Source organism: Loxodonta africana, chromosome 27 (assembly GCF_030014295.1).
Source record: "Loxodonta africana isolate mLoxAfr1 chromosome 27, mLoxAfr1.hap2, whole genome shotgun sequence".
NCBI classification, from domain to species: Eukaryota; Metazoa; Chordata; class Mammalia; order Proboscidea; family Elephantidae; genus Loxodonta; species Loxodonta africana.
The window spans coordinates 32697255-32717478 of NC_087368.1; the positions used below are offsets into that span (position 1 = coordinate 32697255).

General features: G+C 43.9%; 1 protein-coding gene across 7 annotated transcripts in view; it reads right to left on the bottom strand.

Annotated features, from left to right (window-relative positions):
* The window catches only part of UBP1 (upstream binding protein 1), a 56072-nt gene that overhangs the window by 34584 nt on the left and 1264 nt on the right, over nt 1–20224 (bottom strand). For 4 of the 7 annotated variants that reach the window (XM_010595524.3, XM_010595525.3, XM_010595523.3 and 1 more), the window contains exon 2: nt 9187–9338. In XM_010595524.3, coding sequence (XP_010593826.2) covers nt 9187–9338 — 152 coding nt within the window. Of the gene's footprint in view, nt 1–304; nt 3077–9186; nt 9339–20224 lie in introns of those variants that run through there. The other 3 variants (XR_010319609.1, XR_010319608.1, XM_010595526.3) reach the window with 2 other exon arrangements.

Sequence of the window (20224 nt, forward strand, 5' to 3'; positions counted from 1 at the left end):
AGAACCGTCTTACTTAATTTCATCACTTGTGTGTGTTTACACGTTATTTATGTGGGCGCACTATATGTGAAAAAATACGGCAAACCAAAACACAGATTGGAAGATATCAGATCCATATTTAACAATGGATCTGAACTTAGAACCATCAGTAAGAAATACTTCGTAAGATAAAACATACAAGGAAAGATTTTCTTGAAAATCACACAAGGCACATTTAAAATGACACTCAACTTCATAAGCATTTCGGAAATAAAAATTAACAAAATGTTTGTGCTGATTATCAGATCAACAAAAAAAAGTTTACCAGAAGTCAGGTGGGCAGACATGGGAGAAATAAGGAACGAAGACTGAGAAAATCTTCCTAGACAGCAATCCAGCTGCACCTGTCAGGTTAACTGCATTATCCTTCGGCTCAGGGATTCTGAATGGTGAAGGCAAATACAGAAAAATGCCAGAGGGGGAATGTCTGCGACACAGGTTACACACAAAGGGCTAATCTCTCTAATACAGAAAGAGCTGCCAGAAAATCGCTAACAAGCAAAATAGTCCAGAGCAGAAAATGGGCAAATGACGTAACACAGGGCTCTCAAAAAAAAAAGGCAACGATGACAACTCTTGAGCATATTAAAAGGCACCAACCTCCACCCTGAAATCAAGCTTCTCCTACCAGATCAGCCTAAACCCTCGTGTGAGCTGCGTGACTGACGTACACACTCAGATGCTGACAGCAGGAGGCAGTAAGCATTTTCTGGTGTACAGGACATAAAGCGTGAGAAGAAAGAAGAGCTGAGAATTACTACATAGTTTTGGCCAAAAGAAATAGAGGAGTTGCTATTTCCTGAGACGGGGAAGATTGCAAGGAGTAGATCTGGGGCAGAAAGTCACAAATTCAACAGTGCACACACGTCGGAGACCCCTGCTGGACATCTAAGTCACAAACCACACTGATTTACAACTCTGGACTGAGAGGAAGGGGGCCAGATTGGCAATATCAATCGGGGACTTTCCAGGGTATGGCAGTTAGGTAAAGCCATGTGAAGACAGGATTACCTAAGAGTGTGGCGGTTAGGTAAAGCTGTGTGAAGACAGGATCGCCTAAGAGTGTGGTGGTTAGGTAAAGCCGCGCGAAGACAGGATCACCTAAGGGTGTGGTGGTTAGGTAAAGCCATGTGAAGACAGGATCACCTAAGAGTGTGGCGGTTAGGTAAAGCCATGTGAAGACAGGATCGCCTAAGGGTGTGGTGGGTAGGTAAAGCCGTGTGAAGACAGGTTCACCTAAGGGTGTGGTGGTTAGGTAAAGCCGTGTGAAGACAGGATCGCCTAAGGGTGTGGTGGTTAGGTAAAGCCATGTGAAGACAGGATCGCCTAAGGGTGTGGTGGGTAGGTAAAGCCGTGTGAAGACAGGTTCACCTAAGGGTGTGGTGGTTAGGTAAAGCCGTGTGAAGACAGGATCGCCTAAGGGTGTGGTGGTTAGGTAAAGCCGTGTGAAGACAGGATCGCCTAAGGGTGTGGTGGTTAGGTAAAGCCGTGTGAAGACAGGATCGCCTAAGGGTGTGGTGGTTAGGTAAAGCCATGTGAAGACAGGATCGCCTAAGGGTGTGGTGGGTAGGTAAAGCCGTGTGAAGACAGGATCGCCTAAGAGTGTGGTGGTTAGGTAAAGCCGCGCGAAGACAGGATCGCCTAAGAGTGTGGCGGTTAGGTAAAGCCATGTGAAGACAGGATCGCCTAAGGGTGTGGTGGGTAGGTAAAGCCGTGTGAAGACAGGTTCACCTAAGGGTGTGGTGGTTAGGTAAAGCCGTGTGAAGACAGGATCGCCTAAGGGTGTGGTGGTTAGGTAAAGCCATGTGAAGACAGGATCGCCTAAGGGTGTGGTGGGTAGGTAAAGCCGTGTGAAGACAGGTTCACCTAAGGGTGTGGTGGTTAGGTAAAGCCGTGTGAAGACAGGATCGCCTAAGGGTGTGGTGGTTAGGTAAAGCCGTGTGAAGACAGGATCGCCTAAGGGTGTGGTGGTTAGGTAAAGCCGTGTGAAGACAGGATCGCCTAAGGGTGTGGTGGTTAGGTAAAGCCATGTGAAGACAGGATCGCCTAAGGGTGTGGTGGGTAGGTAAAGCCGTGTGAAGACAGGTTCACCTAAGGGTGTGGTGGTTAGGTAAAGCCGTGTGAAGACAGGATCGCCTAAGGGTGTGGTGGTTAGGTAAAGCCATGTGAAGACAGGATCGCCTAAGGGTGTGGTGGTTAGGTAAAGCCATGTGAAGACAGGATCACCTAAGAGTGTGGCGGTTAGGTAAAGCCATGTGAAGACAGGATCGCCTAAAGGTGTGGTGGGTAGGTAAAGCCGTGTGAAGACAGGTTCACCTAAGGGTGTGGTGGTTAGGTAAAGCCGTGTGAAGATAGGATCGCCTAAGGGTGTGGTGGTTAGGTAAAGCCGTGTGAAGACAGGATCGCCTAAGGGTGTGGTGGTTAGGTAAAGCCGTGTGAAGACAGGATCGCCTAAGGGTGTGGTGGGTAGGTAAAGCCGTGTGAAGACAGGTTCACCTAAGGGTGTGGTGGTTAGGTAAAGCCGTGTGAAGACAGGATCGCCTAAGGGTGTGGTGGTTAGGTAAAGCCGTGTGAAGACAGGATCGCCTAAGGGTGTGGTGGTTAGGTAAAGCCGTGTGAAGACAGGATCGCCTAAGGGTGTGGTGGTTAGGTAAAGCCGTGTGAAGACAGGATCGCCTAAGGGTGTGGTGGTTAGGTAAAGCCGTGTGAAGACAGGATCGCCTAAGGGTGTGGTGGTTAGGTAAAGCCGTGTGAAGACAGGTTCGCCTAAGGGTGTGGTGGTTAGGTAAAGCTGTGTGAAGACAGGTTCGCCTAAGGGTGTGGTGGTTAGGTAAAGCCTAAGAGAGTACAGATAAAGAGGGCCAAGGACTGTAAGGCAGTGAGGAGGGAGGTGGACCAAGCGCATAGCATCCTGGGAGCCCTTTCACCTGACTGCCAACAAGTAAGGAAAGTCTGTCTCAACAGGATTATCTTGTGATCCTCAGAAACTCAAAAATTCCCAGGACTGAAAAAAATCAAATAAAAGAAATCTCAACGTCCTTACCTTCTTTTGCATTCTTTTTCCGGGTCAATCTAATGAGAGAACGTCTACGCTCAGTATAATCTCTTTCCACAAACAGATCTTAAGACTTCTTGCTCTTGTATTCTACATTTTTATTCTTCTAAAATCATAAACACCAAAACCAAACCCACTGCCATAGAGGCAATTCCGACTCACAGCGACCCTATAGGACAGAGTAGAACCGCACCACAGAGTTTCCAAGGAGCGCCTGGTGGATCTGAACTGCCGACCTCCTGGTTAGCAGCCATAGCACTTAACCACTACGCCACCAGGGTTTCCAAATCATAAATAGGTTTTTAAAAAAAGGCTCTGTAACATTTTGTTAGGCTTCACGCTTCAAATATTTTCCCTATCATTCAAGACGCAAATTTTTAACGAAAGAAACTACATGTCTCAGCCTCTTCTCTTCTTCAGGGTTATCCCAACTTGCTTGTTATCCAGAAATCCCTCTCCGCCAACAAACTTCTCCCGTGGTAGTGACCACTGAACAAACCACCAGACTTGCACGGGTTGAATTTGTCCTATTTGCATCTCCCCTCTCCGTATTTCTCTTAATAACGTAGCTTCCTCAATATTACTCTAGGTTCTAACTGAAATATAAAGAAAGGTCCACTATGAACGAAATATAAAGCTAGCAGAGTCAAGGATCAACACCCGATGACTTGTGAACCCTATTTTTAGCTTTATCTTCTGAACGCAGCTCACGGGGTTCCGCTTCTCCCTCCATTCTGGCTTAGAGACACAAAGGCACTGCCGGGTTTGAGAAATGCACCTGCTGCGAGTCCATGCCCCCACGCACCCTTCAACGTACAGACTTCTCAATCCAGTTTCCTCGGTGACTCACGAGCAACATGGAGCCCAAGACGTGACAACGTGGCTAAGGCCAAAGCGTTTGGTGTTAGCTGCCGTCAGGCCGGCTTCAATCCCCGGCGACCTTAGCCTGACCGAATGAGAGGCTGCACGGCCCCGTGCCGTCTTCGTGAACGTCGGTCTGTTTGAATCCGTTCTTACAGCTGTTTTGTTGGTCCATCTCTTTGAGGGTGTCCCTCGTTTTCACTGACCCTCTACTTTAAAACCACAATGTCCGTTTCTAGCAACTGATCTTTCCAGTGACGTGTCCAAATTAAGCGGGCTGAAGTCTCCCCATACTCGCTTCTGAGGAGACTCCTGGTTTTGTTTCTTCTAAGACTGATTTGTTCGTTCTTCTGACAGTTCACAGTATATTCTACATTCTTCAGCGACACCACAATGCGAACGGATCAATTCTGTCCTTTTTCATTGTCCAGCTTTCACATGCATATGAGGCAACTGAGAAGACCACAGCTTGAGTCCGGTGAACCGTCGCCATCTAAGTAACTCTTTGCTTGTTAACACTTTAAAGAGGTCTACTACAGGAGATTTTCCCAACATCGTTTGACTTCTTGACTGCTGCTCCGTGGTCCAACAGAGTAAAATCATCGACAGCAATGAAACTGATATTATCAATGATTTTTTAAAGCGTTAGGAACCTTACAAAGTCCTAATATATAGACCTTTAGTCTAGTAATAAGAAGCAAAGCTAATCCAAAGGAAATCTACCACAGTGTAAAGTGAAACTAACCTAACAGGTACCTTTTCTTTTCAGAGGCATGTATCATGTACCAGAATTTTTAATCCAATAAACATGCTAGTTCTGAGGCTTAAAACCTGCTTGTAACATAGCTGATGTCAGTTAATTAATACTCTTAGAAGAGGAATCTCCAAGTAGAATTCTGCCTCCACATGAACAGGTATTTTGGGGAGAAACTAGAAAGAAAAGTTGTCCTTATTTTAAGAGATAACTCTGACCTGGCAGCAACCATGAGCCCATCTGGAATAAGTCAAGGGGTTCAGATCCCAAGTCTCACTCACATCACAAGGTGTGGAAGCAGCAAAGACTCAGTCAGCCCCCAGCTCTAAGACAAGTGGCCACCTACTCCAGCCAGATCCCTGCTCAAAGGGAGAGCCAGCTGTGAGTGCTCCACCCTCTGGTGGCTCCATGTTGGGACTGCAGTTTTTTACTCCCTATTTAGCCATAAGCCAGAAGAGACTGAACTCCTCCTGTGACCTAAGAGCAGAGGGCGAAACCTGCTCAGGCACGACCAGGCAAACAGAAACACAATTTTTAAACTCTGGTAAAAATAACATACAAATTGACACTCTCTAAGGCAGCCATACGGCTTGGAAAACTTGCTCCAATTTCTACCTAATAGAGTTAGACGACACAGAGTTTTTTCCTTTTAATGGTACACAAAGGCAAATACCCTTTAGCAACAGCTGCCCAAGAGGCAGAGGATGAGCAATGAGCATTAAGGTGAGGCTACTAACAGTGACCATTCACAGCCAAAGAATGGCATGCAGCCCTCAACTATGTGCCACCCCTCCTCAGAGGAATTCTACCTGTAAAAGGCTGTGGTGAGGGGAAGCCCACATACACTCCCTGAATACTCAAAGTAGTGAAGTGTGGTCTCTGGAGGAGCAGCAGCAGCTGGAAACTGGTCAGATACGCATATTCTCGGGCCGAACCCCAGACCTACTGAATCTGAAATTCTACAGGCCTTCCAGGTGGTTCTGATGTGTGTTCAGGTTGCAGAATCACGGCTTTCTGTGAAGCTACAAATATCCAGGCAGTCAATTATCTGGAATTCCAAAACAACGTGCTCAGGACCTGCTCCTGGGAAAAGCTCTGATGTCACCCTCTGCTTAACCTTTCCCAATTTTTTGAGCAGAGTGGCTCTGCGATCCTGTAACACTGAGTGTATGTATCTTTCAGCTCTCCTCCCATTACATCACATACTTCTTCTCCACAAAATGCAAGCTCCTTGTCACCACTGGCTCCTAGAACTGAACCCGAACACATGCTCCTCAACTCTGCACAGCCAATGCCAGGGCGGAGACTGGGAGAAGGCACAGGGGGCCTGCCGGGGTGCTGGACGTGCTGTACACAGGCAGGAGTTCCGAGGGAGTGCGTGAAGGTAAAAACACACTGAGACGTACACTTCGCGGCTTTTACACACTCTACTGTATACGCGTTCTTTTTTTTTAATATCTAGCTTCCCGGATTGACACTGAGCAAGATAATTACTACTGTAAGCCTCAGTTTTTTAATCTGTAAAACAGATTAACAGAGCCTCTCCTAGGGCTATTGTGCGAACTGAGCAAGATAACACATGTATTTAGCACAATGCATCGTACACAGTAAGCACTTCATAAACGTCAGGCCAATGTCATCACTGCAGATGGTGGGCTGCAACGTTTATCAATATAAAATATCATTACCCTATTTAATAATGAGACCGATAAATGTGGGCACCTCTTCACCCCAGGCCAAGAGACAGACAAATCGGTCACTCCTTTACGTAGCTGCGGGTGTGTGTCTATTCCCCCGTATACAGGTAGCAGAAGGTATTCACTATTCCCCAACTAAGGGAATTTCAGGTCACTTCCTTTTTTATCATTACAAATAAAGCTACCATGAATATCCTTGCCCCTACACTGTTTCTTCTGATATTTTCATGTTTAAGATACATTACTATACAAATTCTTACAGTTCTTTCAAATATGAAGCTTCAGTCTCAAGCAACGAATACCTATCAAATACTAAGTCAACGTCAAAAACGAAGTCAGTTTTGCCACAGATGCTCCACAGAGTAGAATTATCTGACGTAAGTCTCATGCAGCCTACATATATGTATAAAAAGAAAAGCTGGACAAAGCTATTCTTCCATGTTTCAGGCTATCACTAGGAGCTGCTGTTAGAGGTCACCGAGTAGGTCCCAACTCACAGCGACCCTATGTACAACCGAACAAAACACCGCCTGGTCCTGTACCATCTTCACAATCGTAGCTATGTTTGAGCCCATTCTTGTAACCACTGTGTCAATCCATCTCATCGAGGGTCTTTTTCCTTCTCTGACCCTCTCCTTTACCAAGTACAATGTCCTTTTCCAGGGACCGTCCCTCTTGATGACATATCCAAAGTACACGAGATGAAGTCTCGCCATCCTCACTTCTAAGGAGCGTTCTGGCTGCACTCTTCCAAGAAAGATTTGTTCTTCTGGGAGTCTACAGTATATTTGATATTCTTCGCCAGCACCATAATTCAAATGCATCATTTTTTCTTCAGTCTTATCTGTTGTCCAGTTTTCCCACGCATGTGAGGTGATTGAAAATACCGTGGCTAGGGTCTGGAGCACCTTAGTCTTCAAAGTGACATCTTTGCTTTTTAACACGTTAAAGACATCTTTTGCCTCAGGATTTGCCCAGTGCAATGCGTCTTTTGATTTCTTGACTGCTGCTTCCGTGGGCATTGATTGTGGGTCCAAGTAAAATGAAATCCTTGACAGCTTCAATCTTGTCTCCATTTACCATGATGGTGCTTACTGGTCCAGTTGTGAGGATTTTTGTTTTCTTTATGTAAGGTGTAATCCATAATGAAGACTGTAGTCTTTGATCTTCATCAGTAAGTGCTTCAAGTCCTCATCGCTTTCAGCAAACCAGGCTGTGTCATCTGCATAACACCGATTGTTAATGAGTCTTCCTCCAATCCTGATGCCACATTCTTCTTCATATAGTTCAGCTTCTCGGATTATTGGCTCAGCATACAGATTGAATAAATATGGTAAAAGGACAGAACCCTGATGCACACCTTTCCTAACTTTAAACCACTCAGTATCCCATTCTGTTCGAATGACTACCTCTTGGTCTATGTACAGGTTCCTCATGAGCACAATTAACTGTTTTGGAATTCCCATTCTTCATAATGTTATTCATAATTTCTTAGGATCCACAGAGTCGAGTGCCTTTGCATAGTCAATTAAACACAGGTAAATACTTCTCTAGTATTCTCCGCTTTTAGCCAAAATCCATCTGCCATGAGCAATGAAATCCCTGGCTCCACATCCTCTCCTGAATCTGGCTTGAATTTCTGGCAGCTCCCTGTCGATGTACTGCTGCAACCGTTTTTGGATCATCTTCAGCATAATTTTACTTGCGTGTGATATTAATGACATCATTTAATAATTTCTCCAATCCACTGGATCACCGTTCTTTGGAATGGGCACAAATATGGGTCTCATCCAATCGGTTGACCAGGGAGCTGTCTTCCAAATTTCTTGGCATAGACAAGTGAGCACTTCCAGCGCTACGTTGGTTTATTGAAACATCTCAGTTGGTATTCCATCTGTTCCTGGAGCCTTGTTTTTCACCAATGCCTTCAGTGCAGCTTGGACTTCTTCCTTCAGTACCATAGGTTTCTGATCATATGTTACTTCCTGAAACAGCTGAACGTCAACTAATTCTTTTTGGTACAGTGACTCTGTGTATTCCTTCCATCTTCTTTTGGTGTTTCCTGTGTGTCGTTCAATAGTCTCCTTTTTTCCTTCAATATTGCAACTTGAGGCTTGTAAGTTTTTTTAGTTCTTTCAGCTTGAGAAATGCTGGGCGTGTCTTCCCTTTTGGTTTTCTAACTCCGAGTCTTTGCATGTTTCATTATAATACATTACTTTGTTTTCTTGAGCCGCCCCTTGAAATCTTCTGTTCAGCTCTTTCACTTCACCATTTCTTTTGCTTTAGCTACTCTGCATTCAAAAGCAACTTTCAGAGTCACTCCTGACATAAAACATAAACAAGATATGGGTAGATAAAATGTGAAATAGCGTACTTAGTCACAGAACACATCCTGACGTAAGTTACGTGCATTTTCAGCACAAACGTGCTTCTTCTCTGAGACCAGGTTCCTTGCTAGCTAGACCTCATATTTATTTTCAAGATCCATCTCGAAACGACTGCCATCCTTTCCTACTTGCTCCCCTTTGGATTTTTTCTGAAAAACCCTGTAATAAATCTTGCTCCACAGACTCTCCTTACGCAAATCAGTTTCCACAAGCTACTATTCTGCTGGCTCTCGGTAAAATTCCTATAATTTTCACTAATTAAAGCTGTAAAATTAAGGGGGAAAAAAACTAATTTTGAATTATTATCAATAATTTATAGGCTAGAATGCCAAAAACATTTACACTGAAATCTGTAAATTCTTACACGTCAAAACGTGACCTAGGCGTGCTTACCTTGGTTCAGGTACGTGAGCGTCTCATCGTGCAGTTTCACTGCGGGTGACGTCGCGGCACACATGACATACTGAAAGGGGGGGTGTTCAGTGTCCCCATCCAGCGGAAGGCTGGAATCTTCCTGCTTGAAGATGGGTAATGCCAGCACATCACTGAAAACCCAAAAATCAATACTGACCTTACTGGGAGTTACTAACACATAACAGCATATCAAAACATTTATGAGTAATTTCTTTTAAAAAGTAACATGAGACATGATATACAGAATAAAAGAACTAGCAACGTTAACGTGGTTAACCCAAAAGACGGCAGCGTTACCAACCCCGCACCTCGCTGGGAGAAGGGGCGGCCAGAGGCAGCTCTAACTCGGGAGAAGACTCGGAGGTGGCTGAGAGTTAACGAAGTCCACGCTGCTCATTAAGTAACAGACCAGGTTCACAATATAGACGGTATTTTTTTAGAAGCTACTCTTAAAAATTCTTTGAACACTTTAAACTCCAAGTTATTTCTAGAGCAAGTTAAAGTGTATCTACCTGTTTTGAAAGGTGGGAACTATTATTGCTGCCAAAGGTAAATCACATTGGGGCCACAGATTTCCAAGCAAGCACGTGATTAAAATGACCCCTTGTAAAAAGTTCCCTGCTCAGCCAGGCAAGTACTGAGAGCATTAGCTTCATGCTTCGTCTGAAACAAAGGCTGCTTCTCAGAGGCAAACAGTACCAATAACAGCAGCTGCTGTTTTCCCCACAAGAATAACTTGGGGCATTGATTGGGAGGGGCGTAAGGGCGGGCCTTCTAGGGTGCTGTCTCTAGTCTCGGTTAATCAGGGTGGTGGTTACATGAGCGTGTTTGGGTATTTCTGGTTGTTGGGTTTTTTTTTTTTGGTCTTTTTAACAGCTTCAATGAGACATAATTCACATACAATTCACCCTTTTAAAGTGCACTAAGTGGTTTTTAGTATATTCATATAGCTATACAACCACAACACTAATTCCACAACATTTTCATCACCCCAAAAAGAAACCCACATCCAGTAACAGTCACTCTCCATTCTGCCCTCCCCCAGTCCCTAACCACTCATCTACTTCCTGTCTCTACAGGCTGGCCTACTTCTGGACAATTCATACAAAGGGAATTACACAGTACATGGCCTTTTGTAACGGACTTCTTTCACTTAGCATGTTTTCAAGGTTCATCCATGTTGTAGCAGGTCAGTGCTTCATTCCTTTTTATGGTCAAATAATATTTCATAGTATGAACAGAACATATTTTGTTTATCCATTCATCGTGTGATCTACTTTTTGGCTACTATAATGATACTATAACATTTATGGACAAGTTTTCATGTGAACATATGTTTTCAATCTTCTTGGGTATACACACCTAGGAGCAGAATTGCTGGGTCATATGGTAACTGTTTAACTTTCTGAGGAACTGCCAAACTGTTTACAAAGTGGTTGTGCCATTTTACATTCCCACCAGTATTGTATAAGGGTGTTTGTTTTTGACCTAATCCACTGAGCTGTACATTTATACCTTGATAACTTGTCTGTATTCACTCCTCAACAAAAAGTAAAATAATAACAAAATAGCCAAATGAATAACTACTGCATCAACACCAAGGGCAGGGGCTTGGCTTTAAACTGCTATTTCTGTAAGCTGGTGACTACCTCTTATGTTTGGCTAGCCCATTTTAATTAAATTCAATTTAAAAACAAAATGTGGAAAACAAATGAAATGGGAGAAAAACTCTGGCAGGGAAAGTTATCCCTACCTGCATTCCTCTTCCCTGCACATATTTCTATTAAAGCACTGGACTCACTATCCAAAGAGACTGAACTGCCCACTAGTTCTCTCTTCTGCTTTATTAATATTATCAAAACATTCCCGAGGACCTAAGTATAACCAAGGACCACACAGTCAAGGATGGTCCCCAAACCTCCCTAGAGTTCTTAACACTTGCCAAGGGGTTTTGTCCCATCTAAGTTTCTGCCTTTGGGGCAGACATTAGAACTTAAAAGAGACTTCAAATGTTACTTTAAAACTCAATGAAGCTTTTTTTATGAAAAACATCCAAAACAATCAAAATAGCGCCAGGGTAGAGAAAAAAAACATTCTTACGTCACACAGACATACGCATTTAAAGACCCATCAGTGAGAAAGAAAAAAATGAGCTGAAAACTACGACTCAAAAACGTCAGTTACATGAACAAACCAAACTGGTGGAATAATTTTAAGATTCCAAAGCTAATGGCTTGGGTTAATCATTAGACACAAATCATTAAAGCAAGGCATAAGGCTGCATAAGAATGGCTATTAAGAAGTAAACTGTCACATACTGCAAATAAAATTTTATATGCTTTAGATACTAGAAGGGAACCACAATCTTATTCACTTGGTTACAGCCTCAGTGGTCCACACAGGAAATACAATGCTCATAAAAAAACCAAAAACCCATCGCTGACGAGTCTATTCCGACCTGGAGGTGCAGCCATTCCTGGAGACCACCTTTCCGCCAGGTGGTCTGACAGGCCCATAATATAAACAGTAACACGGAGAGGAATGTGCTCCTCAGAATAATCAATTATACAAGATCAAAAGAGCAGCATTTGCCCAGAAGCAAAGACGAAAAGACAGGAAGGGGTAGAAAATCCAGACAGAAGGAAATGGGGACCCAGGGCAGAAATGGGAAGACTGTTGACAGGCTGTGGGGAACGCAACCAATGTCAAGCAATACTTTATGTACAAACTACTGAATGAGACACTAATTTTCTCTGTAAACTTTCACCTAAAGCACAATAAAAAGTTTTTTAAAAAAGTTCTTTTTACCAGAAAGTTACTACCGTCTTGATCATGTAATACACCAAACACATGGCCACAAAATATGTAAAACTGAAAGATCTACCTGTGGCAAAGGAGGGCTGGTGGCCCAATGGTTTAGCACTCAGCTGCTAATCCAAAAGTCGGTGGTTCGAACCCACCAGAGCTCTGTGGGTGAACAGACCTGGCATCTGCTCCCATAAATATTTCAGCCTAGGAAACCCTATGGCGTAGTGTTACTCTGTCCTATAGGGTTGCCATGAGTTGACAGCACCTGGTGGTTCGAACCCACCAGAGCTCTGTGGGAGAACAGACCTGGCAATCCGCTCCCATAAATATTTCAGCCTAGGAAACCCTATGGGGTAGTTTTACTGTGTCCTATAGGGTTGCCATGAGTTGACAGCACCTGACAACAACAACATAGCTCACTTTAAAACCACAAACTTGATCAAATGGGTATACTATAAAAAAATTTCTCATCACGGCAAATAGAGAATTATTTCCTCAAGTACATGCGGAATGTGGACAAACCACCATGAAAAAGACCACACAGGAAACTGACAAGCAGCCAAAAATCCTCTTCATGCAGACTGTGCTCCCAGACCACATGCAATAAATAAAAAATCAGTGACAACAGGCTGCCACCGTGAGGACTCCTGAGAATCCAGCAGCACGAGCTGCCCTCAGGGAGGACAACTGAGTGGCTGGGAGACACCAGCGCGAGGGGCAGACGTCAATGGACACCTTTTCGTAGCTTTTGCGTTTATATGAATATATTAGCTATTCAAAGAAATTAAAATCTGAATTTCTCTTAATGACAGAAAGACTGCTAAAACATTTGAAAGCTAAATGAAAATTTTAAAGAATTCAAGAGACAAGGAAGAAACCAAGATGGAAATAACAATACCGAGAGACCTGAATGAATCTTCGGGCTCTGTTGTTGCTGAGTCGATTCTGCCTCAGGGAGACCCCATGTGTAGAGCGGAACTGCCCCAAAGGGTTTTCCAGGCTGTGACCTCTCAGAAGCAGACTGCCAGGCCTGTCTTCTGCGGCACCTCTGGGTAGGTTGGAACCACCAACCCTTCAGCTAGTAGCCGAGCACTTAACCACTGGTGCCACCCAGGGACTCTGCAGTAATGGCAGGCTACCCAGTTTAGACTGGCTCCACTCTACTCCCACTGAGAACAAGTAGGAAAAAAAGCTGCAATATGAACAAGTATTCTTAAAAGTACGGAAGCCCGATACGAGATAATTAGGAAACACGAGGTTAAAATCTAAGAGAAAGCAGCAAGAACTCAGAGGAGCAAGCCTAGAATTCTAAGTGGCATTTGCCTGATGGCACCTCCCCAACCTGAGAAAAGAACTGCAAAGCTGCACTATGGTTTTGGTAGCTTTGGGGGTCAAGAATACCCTCACCCACACTAAACCGGGATGGAGAGGGCTAAGTACCACCCAGGTTAAAACTGAGGAAAAAGTAAGCAAGCCTTGGCACGGACTTTCAGAACCAGTTAGCTTCTCCAGGGTGGTTCAGGGAACCTTAACCTTGAATTTGGACAAGGTGATTCCAGACGGATAGAGCCCAAGGGGTCTGAGAAGGAAATAAAAAGCCTGAGGCTTCAAAGTATTCCAAGTAATTTTTCAAATGCCACTAACCAAAAATAACCAGGCACACAAGGACAAACAAGACTCCAGGGGCAAGAATCATCAGCAAAAACAACAGATGGCATACACCAAGTTCCAGATTCTGTCTGCTGGTATTCGGCTCTCTGCCTCTGCGGCAGAGGATTAGGGGCCTGAAAGCTACATATAGAAGACTTCTTGCCAGCTGGGCTCTTGTTAGGTTGCTCCAAAGGGAACCCACTGGCAGGAAATTAAAAAGCCAGAGGCAGGCAGGCACAAAGATGCTGGGCCCAGGACGGTTCAGAGCAGCAAGGGCCATCATGCCTCCAGCACCCAGCCCAGAAGTGACATGGTTTCCTGGTCACAGGTAACACACCCTCCTCGCCCAGCCCTTCCAACACCTTTGCAATCAAATACCGCATTAAATCCTTCTCTGCTTCAAACATCTAAGTGGTTTCTATTTTCCTGATTGGAGACGGACTGATACAGACCCCAAAGACTTCGGATGCTGTAATTATCAGACGTGTGTTACGGAAGGATACTTACTCTGTGTCATGGTTAAGATTATGTGTCAACTTGGTTAGGCCATGATTCTCTGCGGTCTGGGAGATACTGTGTAATTATCCTCCACTTTGTGACCTCACGCGAGCAGCCGGTCAGTGGAAAAGGGAGTTTCCTTGGTAGTGTGGCCTGCCTCCCACACATAAAGATGTTCTGGCAAAGTTCCCGCTCTCTATATCCTGAGTCTGACTCGTCATCCTCTGACCTCTGGTTCTTGGGACGTAAGCCAGTGGCCTCCGTCTGACCTGCCAATTTTGGGTTCGTCAGCCCCTGCAACCACAGTACTCTGTCACGTGATGTCTGACCCACGGATTTGGGACTTGCCAGCCTCCACAGCTGCGTGAGCCATTTCCTTGAAATAACTCTCTCTCTCGATACAAAAAACCTGAAACCTGTAGCCATCTAGTAGATTCCAACTTTAGCGACCTTATAGGACAGAGTCAAAATGTCCCATAGGGTAATTCTATACAGAAACAGACTGTCATGTCTTTCTCCCACGGAGTGGCTGGTGGATTCGAACCAACAAAATTTTGGTTAGCAGTTGAGCGCTTAACCACTGAGCCACCAGGGCTCCATCACTAGTCACTGACCCACTGCTATTGAGTAGATTCCAACTCATAGTGATCCTATAAGACACAGCAGAGCTGTAACACATAGTGTTTCCAGAGCTGTAATCTTTACGGAAGCAGACTGCCACATCTTTCTTCCACAGAGGGCTCGTGGGTTCAAACTGTACACCTTTTGATTAGCAGCCAAGAGCTTTAACCACTGCACCACCAGGGCTCCTTTCGTTAGTCATTCCAAACCAAACCTGTTGCTTTATAGTCGATTCCGACTCAAAGTGACCCTACAGGACAGAGCAGAACTGCCCCACTGGACTTGCACAGAACAGCTGATGGATTTGAACTGCTCATTTTTTTGGTTAGCAGCCAAGCTCTTAACCCACTGTGCCACCAGGGCTCCCATTAGTCATTCGGGAGAAGCAAGTCAAAACCACAACGAGATACCACTTCACCTTCATTACAGTAGCTATGACAAAAATTAAAAAAAAGGAAAACAACAGGTGTTGTCAAGAATGCGGAAAAACTGCAACACTCACACATTGCTGGTGGGAATGAAAATCGTACAGTCACTGTGGAAAACAGTTTGGGGGTTCCTCAAAAAATTAAACACGGAACTACCAAAAGACCTAGCAATTCCACTCCTAGGTATATACCGAAAGAACTGAAAGCAGAAACGCAAACTGAACACCAATGTTCACTGCAGCACTGTCCACGCAGCCAAACAGTGGCAACAACCGAAATGTCCGTCAACAGATGAACGGATAAACAAACGCGGTATAAACACCTACGACAGAATGCTACTGAGGCATAAAGAGAATGAAGTCCTGATGCACGCCACAACGCGTGAGATGTTGAGTGAAATACATCATATTTGGAAATACTATGCTGAGTGAATAAAGCAATTGCAGGAGGACAAATACCGTACGGCCTCAATTACATGAGACAGGCAAATATACAGCCACGTGCCGCGTAACGTCCTTTCGGCCAACATCCAACCGCAGGTTCAGAAATCCCAATCGGAAAATGGGACGTATTGGATTTAGGCATTTCATACCCAACAATCACAACGATCCTCAAAAACAGAAGAAATTCTCCAAGCTGCTAAAGGATCAGCTCCACTGCACGTTACAAGGCTAAGGAAAACGCAAGGGCCCGTAACAGACATGGAGAAACTGCCAATGACGTGACTGAGGTCCAAACACAGAAGTGAATCCTTCTCAGCACGCCGACGATCGCCGCTAAGGCACGAAGCTTGTTTGAGATGTGACTAGATACCTAGTTTAGTGCTAGGTCTGGGTAGTTCAAATGTTTTTTGCTGCACAGTGTGAAAGGGAGCGGTGAGTCTGCGAGGGCTGAGGAGCGGGCAGCAGCAGACCTGATTGAAACCTTAGACAAGCCAATTGTGGAGGGGGGTTATTTTTCCCCAGCAAGTTTTTAATGTGGAGGAAGCCTCTATATCCTGGAGGCGAATGCCTGAAGGGACCTTTATCCGTGATATGGCACATCAACTTCCAAATCACCTAACGTCCTATTTCACAGAAGGTACCATGGACGTTAAGTGAGGCATGGCTGTGTTGAGACCATAGTTTGTCGGTGGTTACCAGGGATGGGATGGAGAGGGACAAGAGGGCACACTGCTAAGGGCGCTGAGTTTCTGTTAATGGTGGTGGAATGATCCGGAACAGGGGAGTGGTGACGGCTGCACATGATCAATATAATCGATGTCACTGATTCTACGTGGAAAAATAGCTGGATTAGCAAATGTTCTGTTACGCATATTTTTACCACACACAAAAAAAATTAAAAGCAATGTGGACACTGTAATCTGAAATCAGTACATACTTTTAAAATCCTCAATTTATTTAAAAGTTCTTTCCTGGACCACCATCGAAATTAAATTCAGAAAAAATTTTTTAAACTTAAAATAAGCTTTATTGTTGACACCTCCAGAAATATTCTTACCCACCACCATAATAAATTTTAAATATTTCGCTTCTAAATTTTTTCTTTCCTTTCAAGATGTCACCTGCTCAGAGACATTGTTTTAGCATGAGATCAAAAGATAATTAATAGCTACATAGTAAGTCCTATTTTAATCTTCTGATTTAGCAAGCTGTCTGTAAAACATGGATCTATCTCCCACTTTAGAATACAAGCAGTAAAGTTTAATTTTTGTTTCAAAGTAGATTTATACCACAGTCAAGTTTAACAAACAGGGCTGGGACGATGCCCTTTGTATTTCCAAACGATACATAATTTAGCGTCAAAGTTTCACTGAGGGTAATCTAGAGAAGCCGCCATCACTCCTTATTTCCTTCAAAAATAGTTCAATACCAACTGTAAATCCTGTAAATCAACTTACTACAGATTATAAATTTCATGTGCACAATGAGATGGAAAGAAAATTGCCAGGTGGTCCAAAAGACCCTCTTAGAAGAGTTTTAATGGGTTTTATTTTTTAAAGTCATTATCTGCTCCTTACTTCACACAACATGAGTGGCCCAGATTTCAAGTTACAACGGGTTTCAGGCTTCTCTCAGTGATGAGAAACCAACCTTCCTTTGGAGTGGTAGCCACTTTCTGGCCGCACAAGCCAATCACTTTAGCAACACTCAGCCTCAGTTCATTCATATAAGAAAAGGGTTGGTCTACAAGGTTCCTAAGATGTCTTTGTGCATCTCTAGAATCCTGAATTGCAGCTAAGCTTTACAGAAACGTTTCAGAAAGAATCTGTACAGCTTACACCTCACATACACGCACGGTACAACAGTACACACAGAAGAAAGCACAAAGAGAGCCAGAGCAAAGGGGGAAGAAAAAGGGGGAAGCAAAGGTAACATCGGAAATTAGCCTCGACATATCCCCAATACTATCAAGCTGCACTACTTAACACAAATATTTTTTAAATTAAGTTCGACTATTTAGAGAAACCATTTCTTTCTTTCAAGCTACTGTCCCAAAAAGCTGATGAAACCACTCCCTAAAAGCAGCCTTCAGAAATACTTCCTGTTTAAAGCCATCCAAAAAGCAAATACAGTAATCATACTTGACTGTAAAAATGAAAAGCTGCCTAAAAAGTAAATTTTTATCAATAAATCACTTTTCCAATCATTTCCTCAAGTTTACCACCTCAGGTTAAGTCTTCAACTTAAGACAGAACAAAGGGAGGAGAAAGGCCAGCATCGGCAGCCTCACTTCCCCTTTGCTGCCAGGGGAAAAGAGACTGCTCACGTGAAGAAGCAGCGGCTCTGACCCGGGAGGGTGTGGCCATGGTGGGTGCTCTGATGGGCGCTCCCGGAGCTCCAGGGCCCGGCACCGGCACCAAAGCTGCAATGGAAGGAGGCTTGCAACAGCCTACAGCCTTCTCCAGACTTTCTCCCGATCAAGTTAATTCCCTAATTTTGAAATTTGCTAAATCTGAATTTCAAATAAAGGGCCTTGAATTTGCATGAGGCGAGGGCACTCATGGGCTCCTCTTAGTTTTTGAGGACCCAATTAAGCACGAAATTATTACTAAATAAGCTCCTTAAAAATGGTATTTCCTTTCAAAGTTACTCAGCAATTTAGATCAAAGGACATAACCAAAAACATTAAACGTAAAACGTTTTCTCACGGGGAGCATCTAAAGGGATAAAGTACTAAGAAAAATTTAACCAGAAAGGAAAAGACTTGAATACAGATAACTATAAAACGTTACTAAAAGAAATTAAAGACAACCTAAATAAACGGAAGGACATTCTGTGTTCATGGAGTGGAAGGCTTAATATTTTTAAAATGTCAATACTACACCCAAAATAATTTATAAATTCAATGTAATCCCTGTCAAATTTTCAACAGCATGCTTTACAGAAATGGGAAAGCCAATCCCCAAATCTACATGGAATGGCAAGGGACCTTCAATAGCTAGAGCAATTTTAGAAAAAAAAAAAGTAGGAGGGCCCACATATCTTGATTTCAAAACAGACCACAAAGCCACAGTAACTAAATAAAAATTATATACTTTTGTACATCAAAGGACTTCATCAAGAAAGTGAAAAGACAACCTATAGGATCGGAGAGAACTTCTATAACTTAACAACAAAAAGGCAAACAACTCAGTCAAAAAATGGGCAAAAGACCTAGACAGTTCACCAAAGAGGACACCCAAATGTCCAACAAATACATGAGAAGACGTTCAATGTCATTAGCCACTGCTGTTGAGTGCCATCGAGTTGACTGCAACTCAACGGCAACTCTATAGGACAGAGCAGAACTGTCCCACAGGATTTCCAAGGCTGTAATCTTTAATCTTTAAGGACACCAACAGCCATCTCTTTCTACCTCAGAGCAGCTGGTGAGTTCCAATCGCTGACCTCTAGGCTAGCAGCCCAGTGCTTATCCACTGTGCCGCCAGGGCCCCCTCCTTAGCCATTAACCCATTTGCCGTTGATTTTGACTCATAGCGACCCTACGGGACAGAGCAGAACTGCCGCATACGGTTTCCAAGGAGCACCTGGTGGATTCAAGTTGCCAACCTTTTGGTTAGCAGCCAAGCTCTTAACCACTGCGCCCTGGCAACCAGGGGTCCACTTTATGTTAATGGGGCAGAGTAACTGGGACAAGGACAGGGAAGATGGTGGTACGACAGGAAGAACAGAATCAACGTCACTAAACTTTGCACGCAGAAACTGTCAAACCGGTGCATGTTTTCTGTGTATTTTCACCACAGTACTAAAAACAAGTCTCCCCATGGGGAGTACTGTAAAGAACACACAATTACAAAATGCCAGGCGCTGCGTTATGTACAAATTCGGGAAAAGGGTTAACATCAAGATTTCCTGTACTTTTCGTAGAAATTAAACCATAGATAGAAGTTCATCAGTTATGCATTATTATTACAATTATAATATTTTACTAATTACTATTAATCAGTTGGCTAAACACTAAAACCAAGTAAGTATCAAATTAAACCTAGAAAAAAGTTTTAGCTCAAAATAAGCATCAATAAGCAGAGTTTTCAGCAGCAAACTTTCATTTTGCCACAACCGAGATGTGATCGAAAACCCACACATACTGGCCTCACTTCATGTGCCCTCTTCCACCTTGACTGCAAGGAGCAGCCTGGCACCTCAGGGGTGTGTTTCCACTAGGGAAGCCTTGTGTCAGGAACTCTCCTCTGGGGTGATCTCCATGACTTTCAGTAACTCAAGTTCCTCCACAACTGAGACAGCTGGTCTAGAAAATAAACCACCTCATCTAGAGCCCTGAAGCTGCACAAGGGGAGACAGAGGAGGTGCCAAGTTCAGGGAGACCAGTGGAGGCCAACTGAGGCCCAGACACTGGTGACCCAAACCTCAGTTTAAGATGCTTTCCAGCACTGGCTTCCACGTGCATCTTTCCGATAGTTCTTCATAGCCCAGAGTTTCCCTTTAAGATGTAAAAGCCCAATTACCTAAGAGGTCACCCCCAACATTCCAGGCCTGCTCTGACCCTGA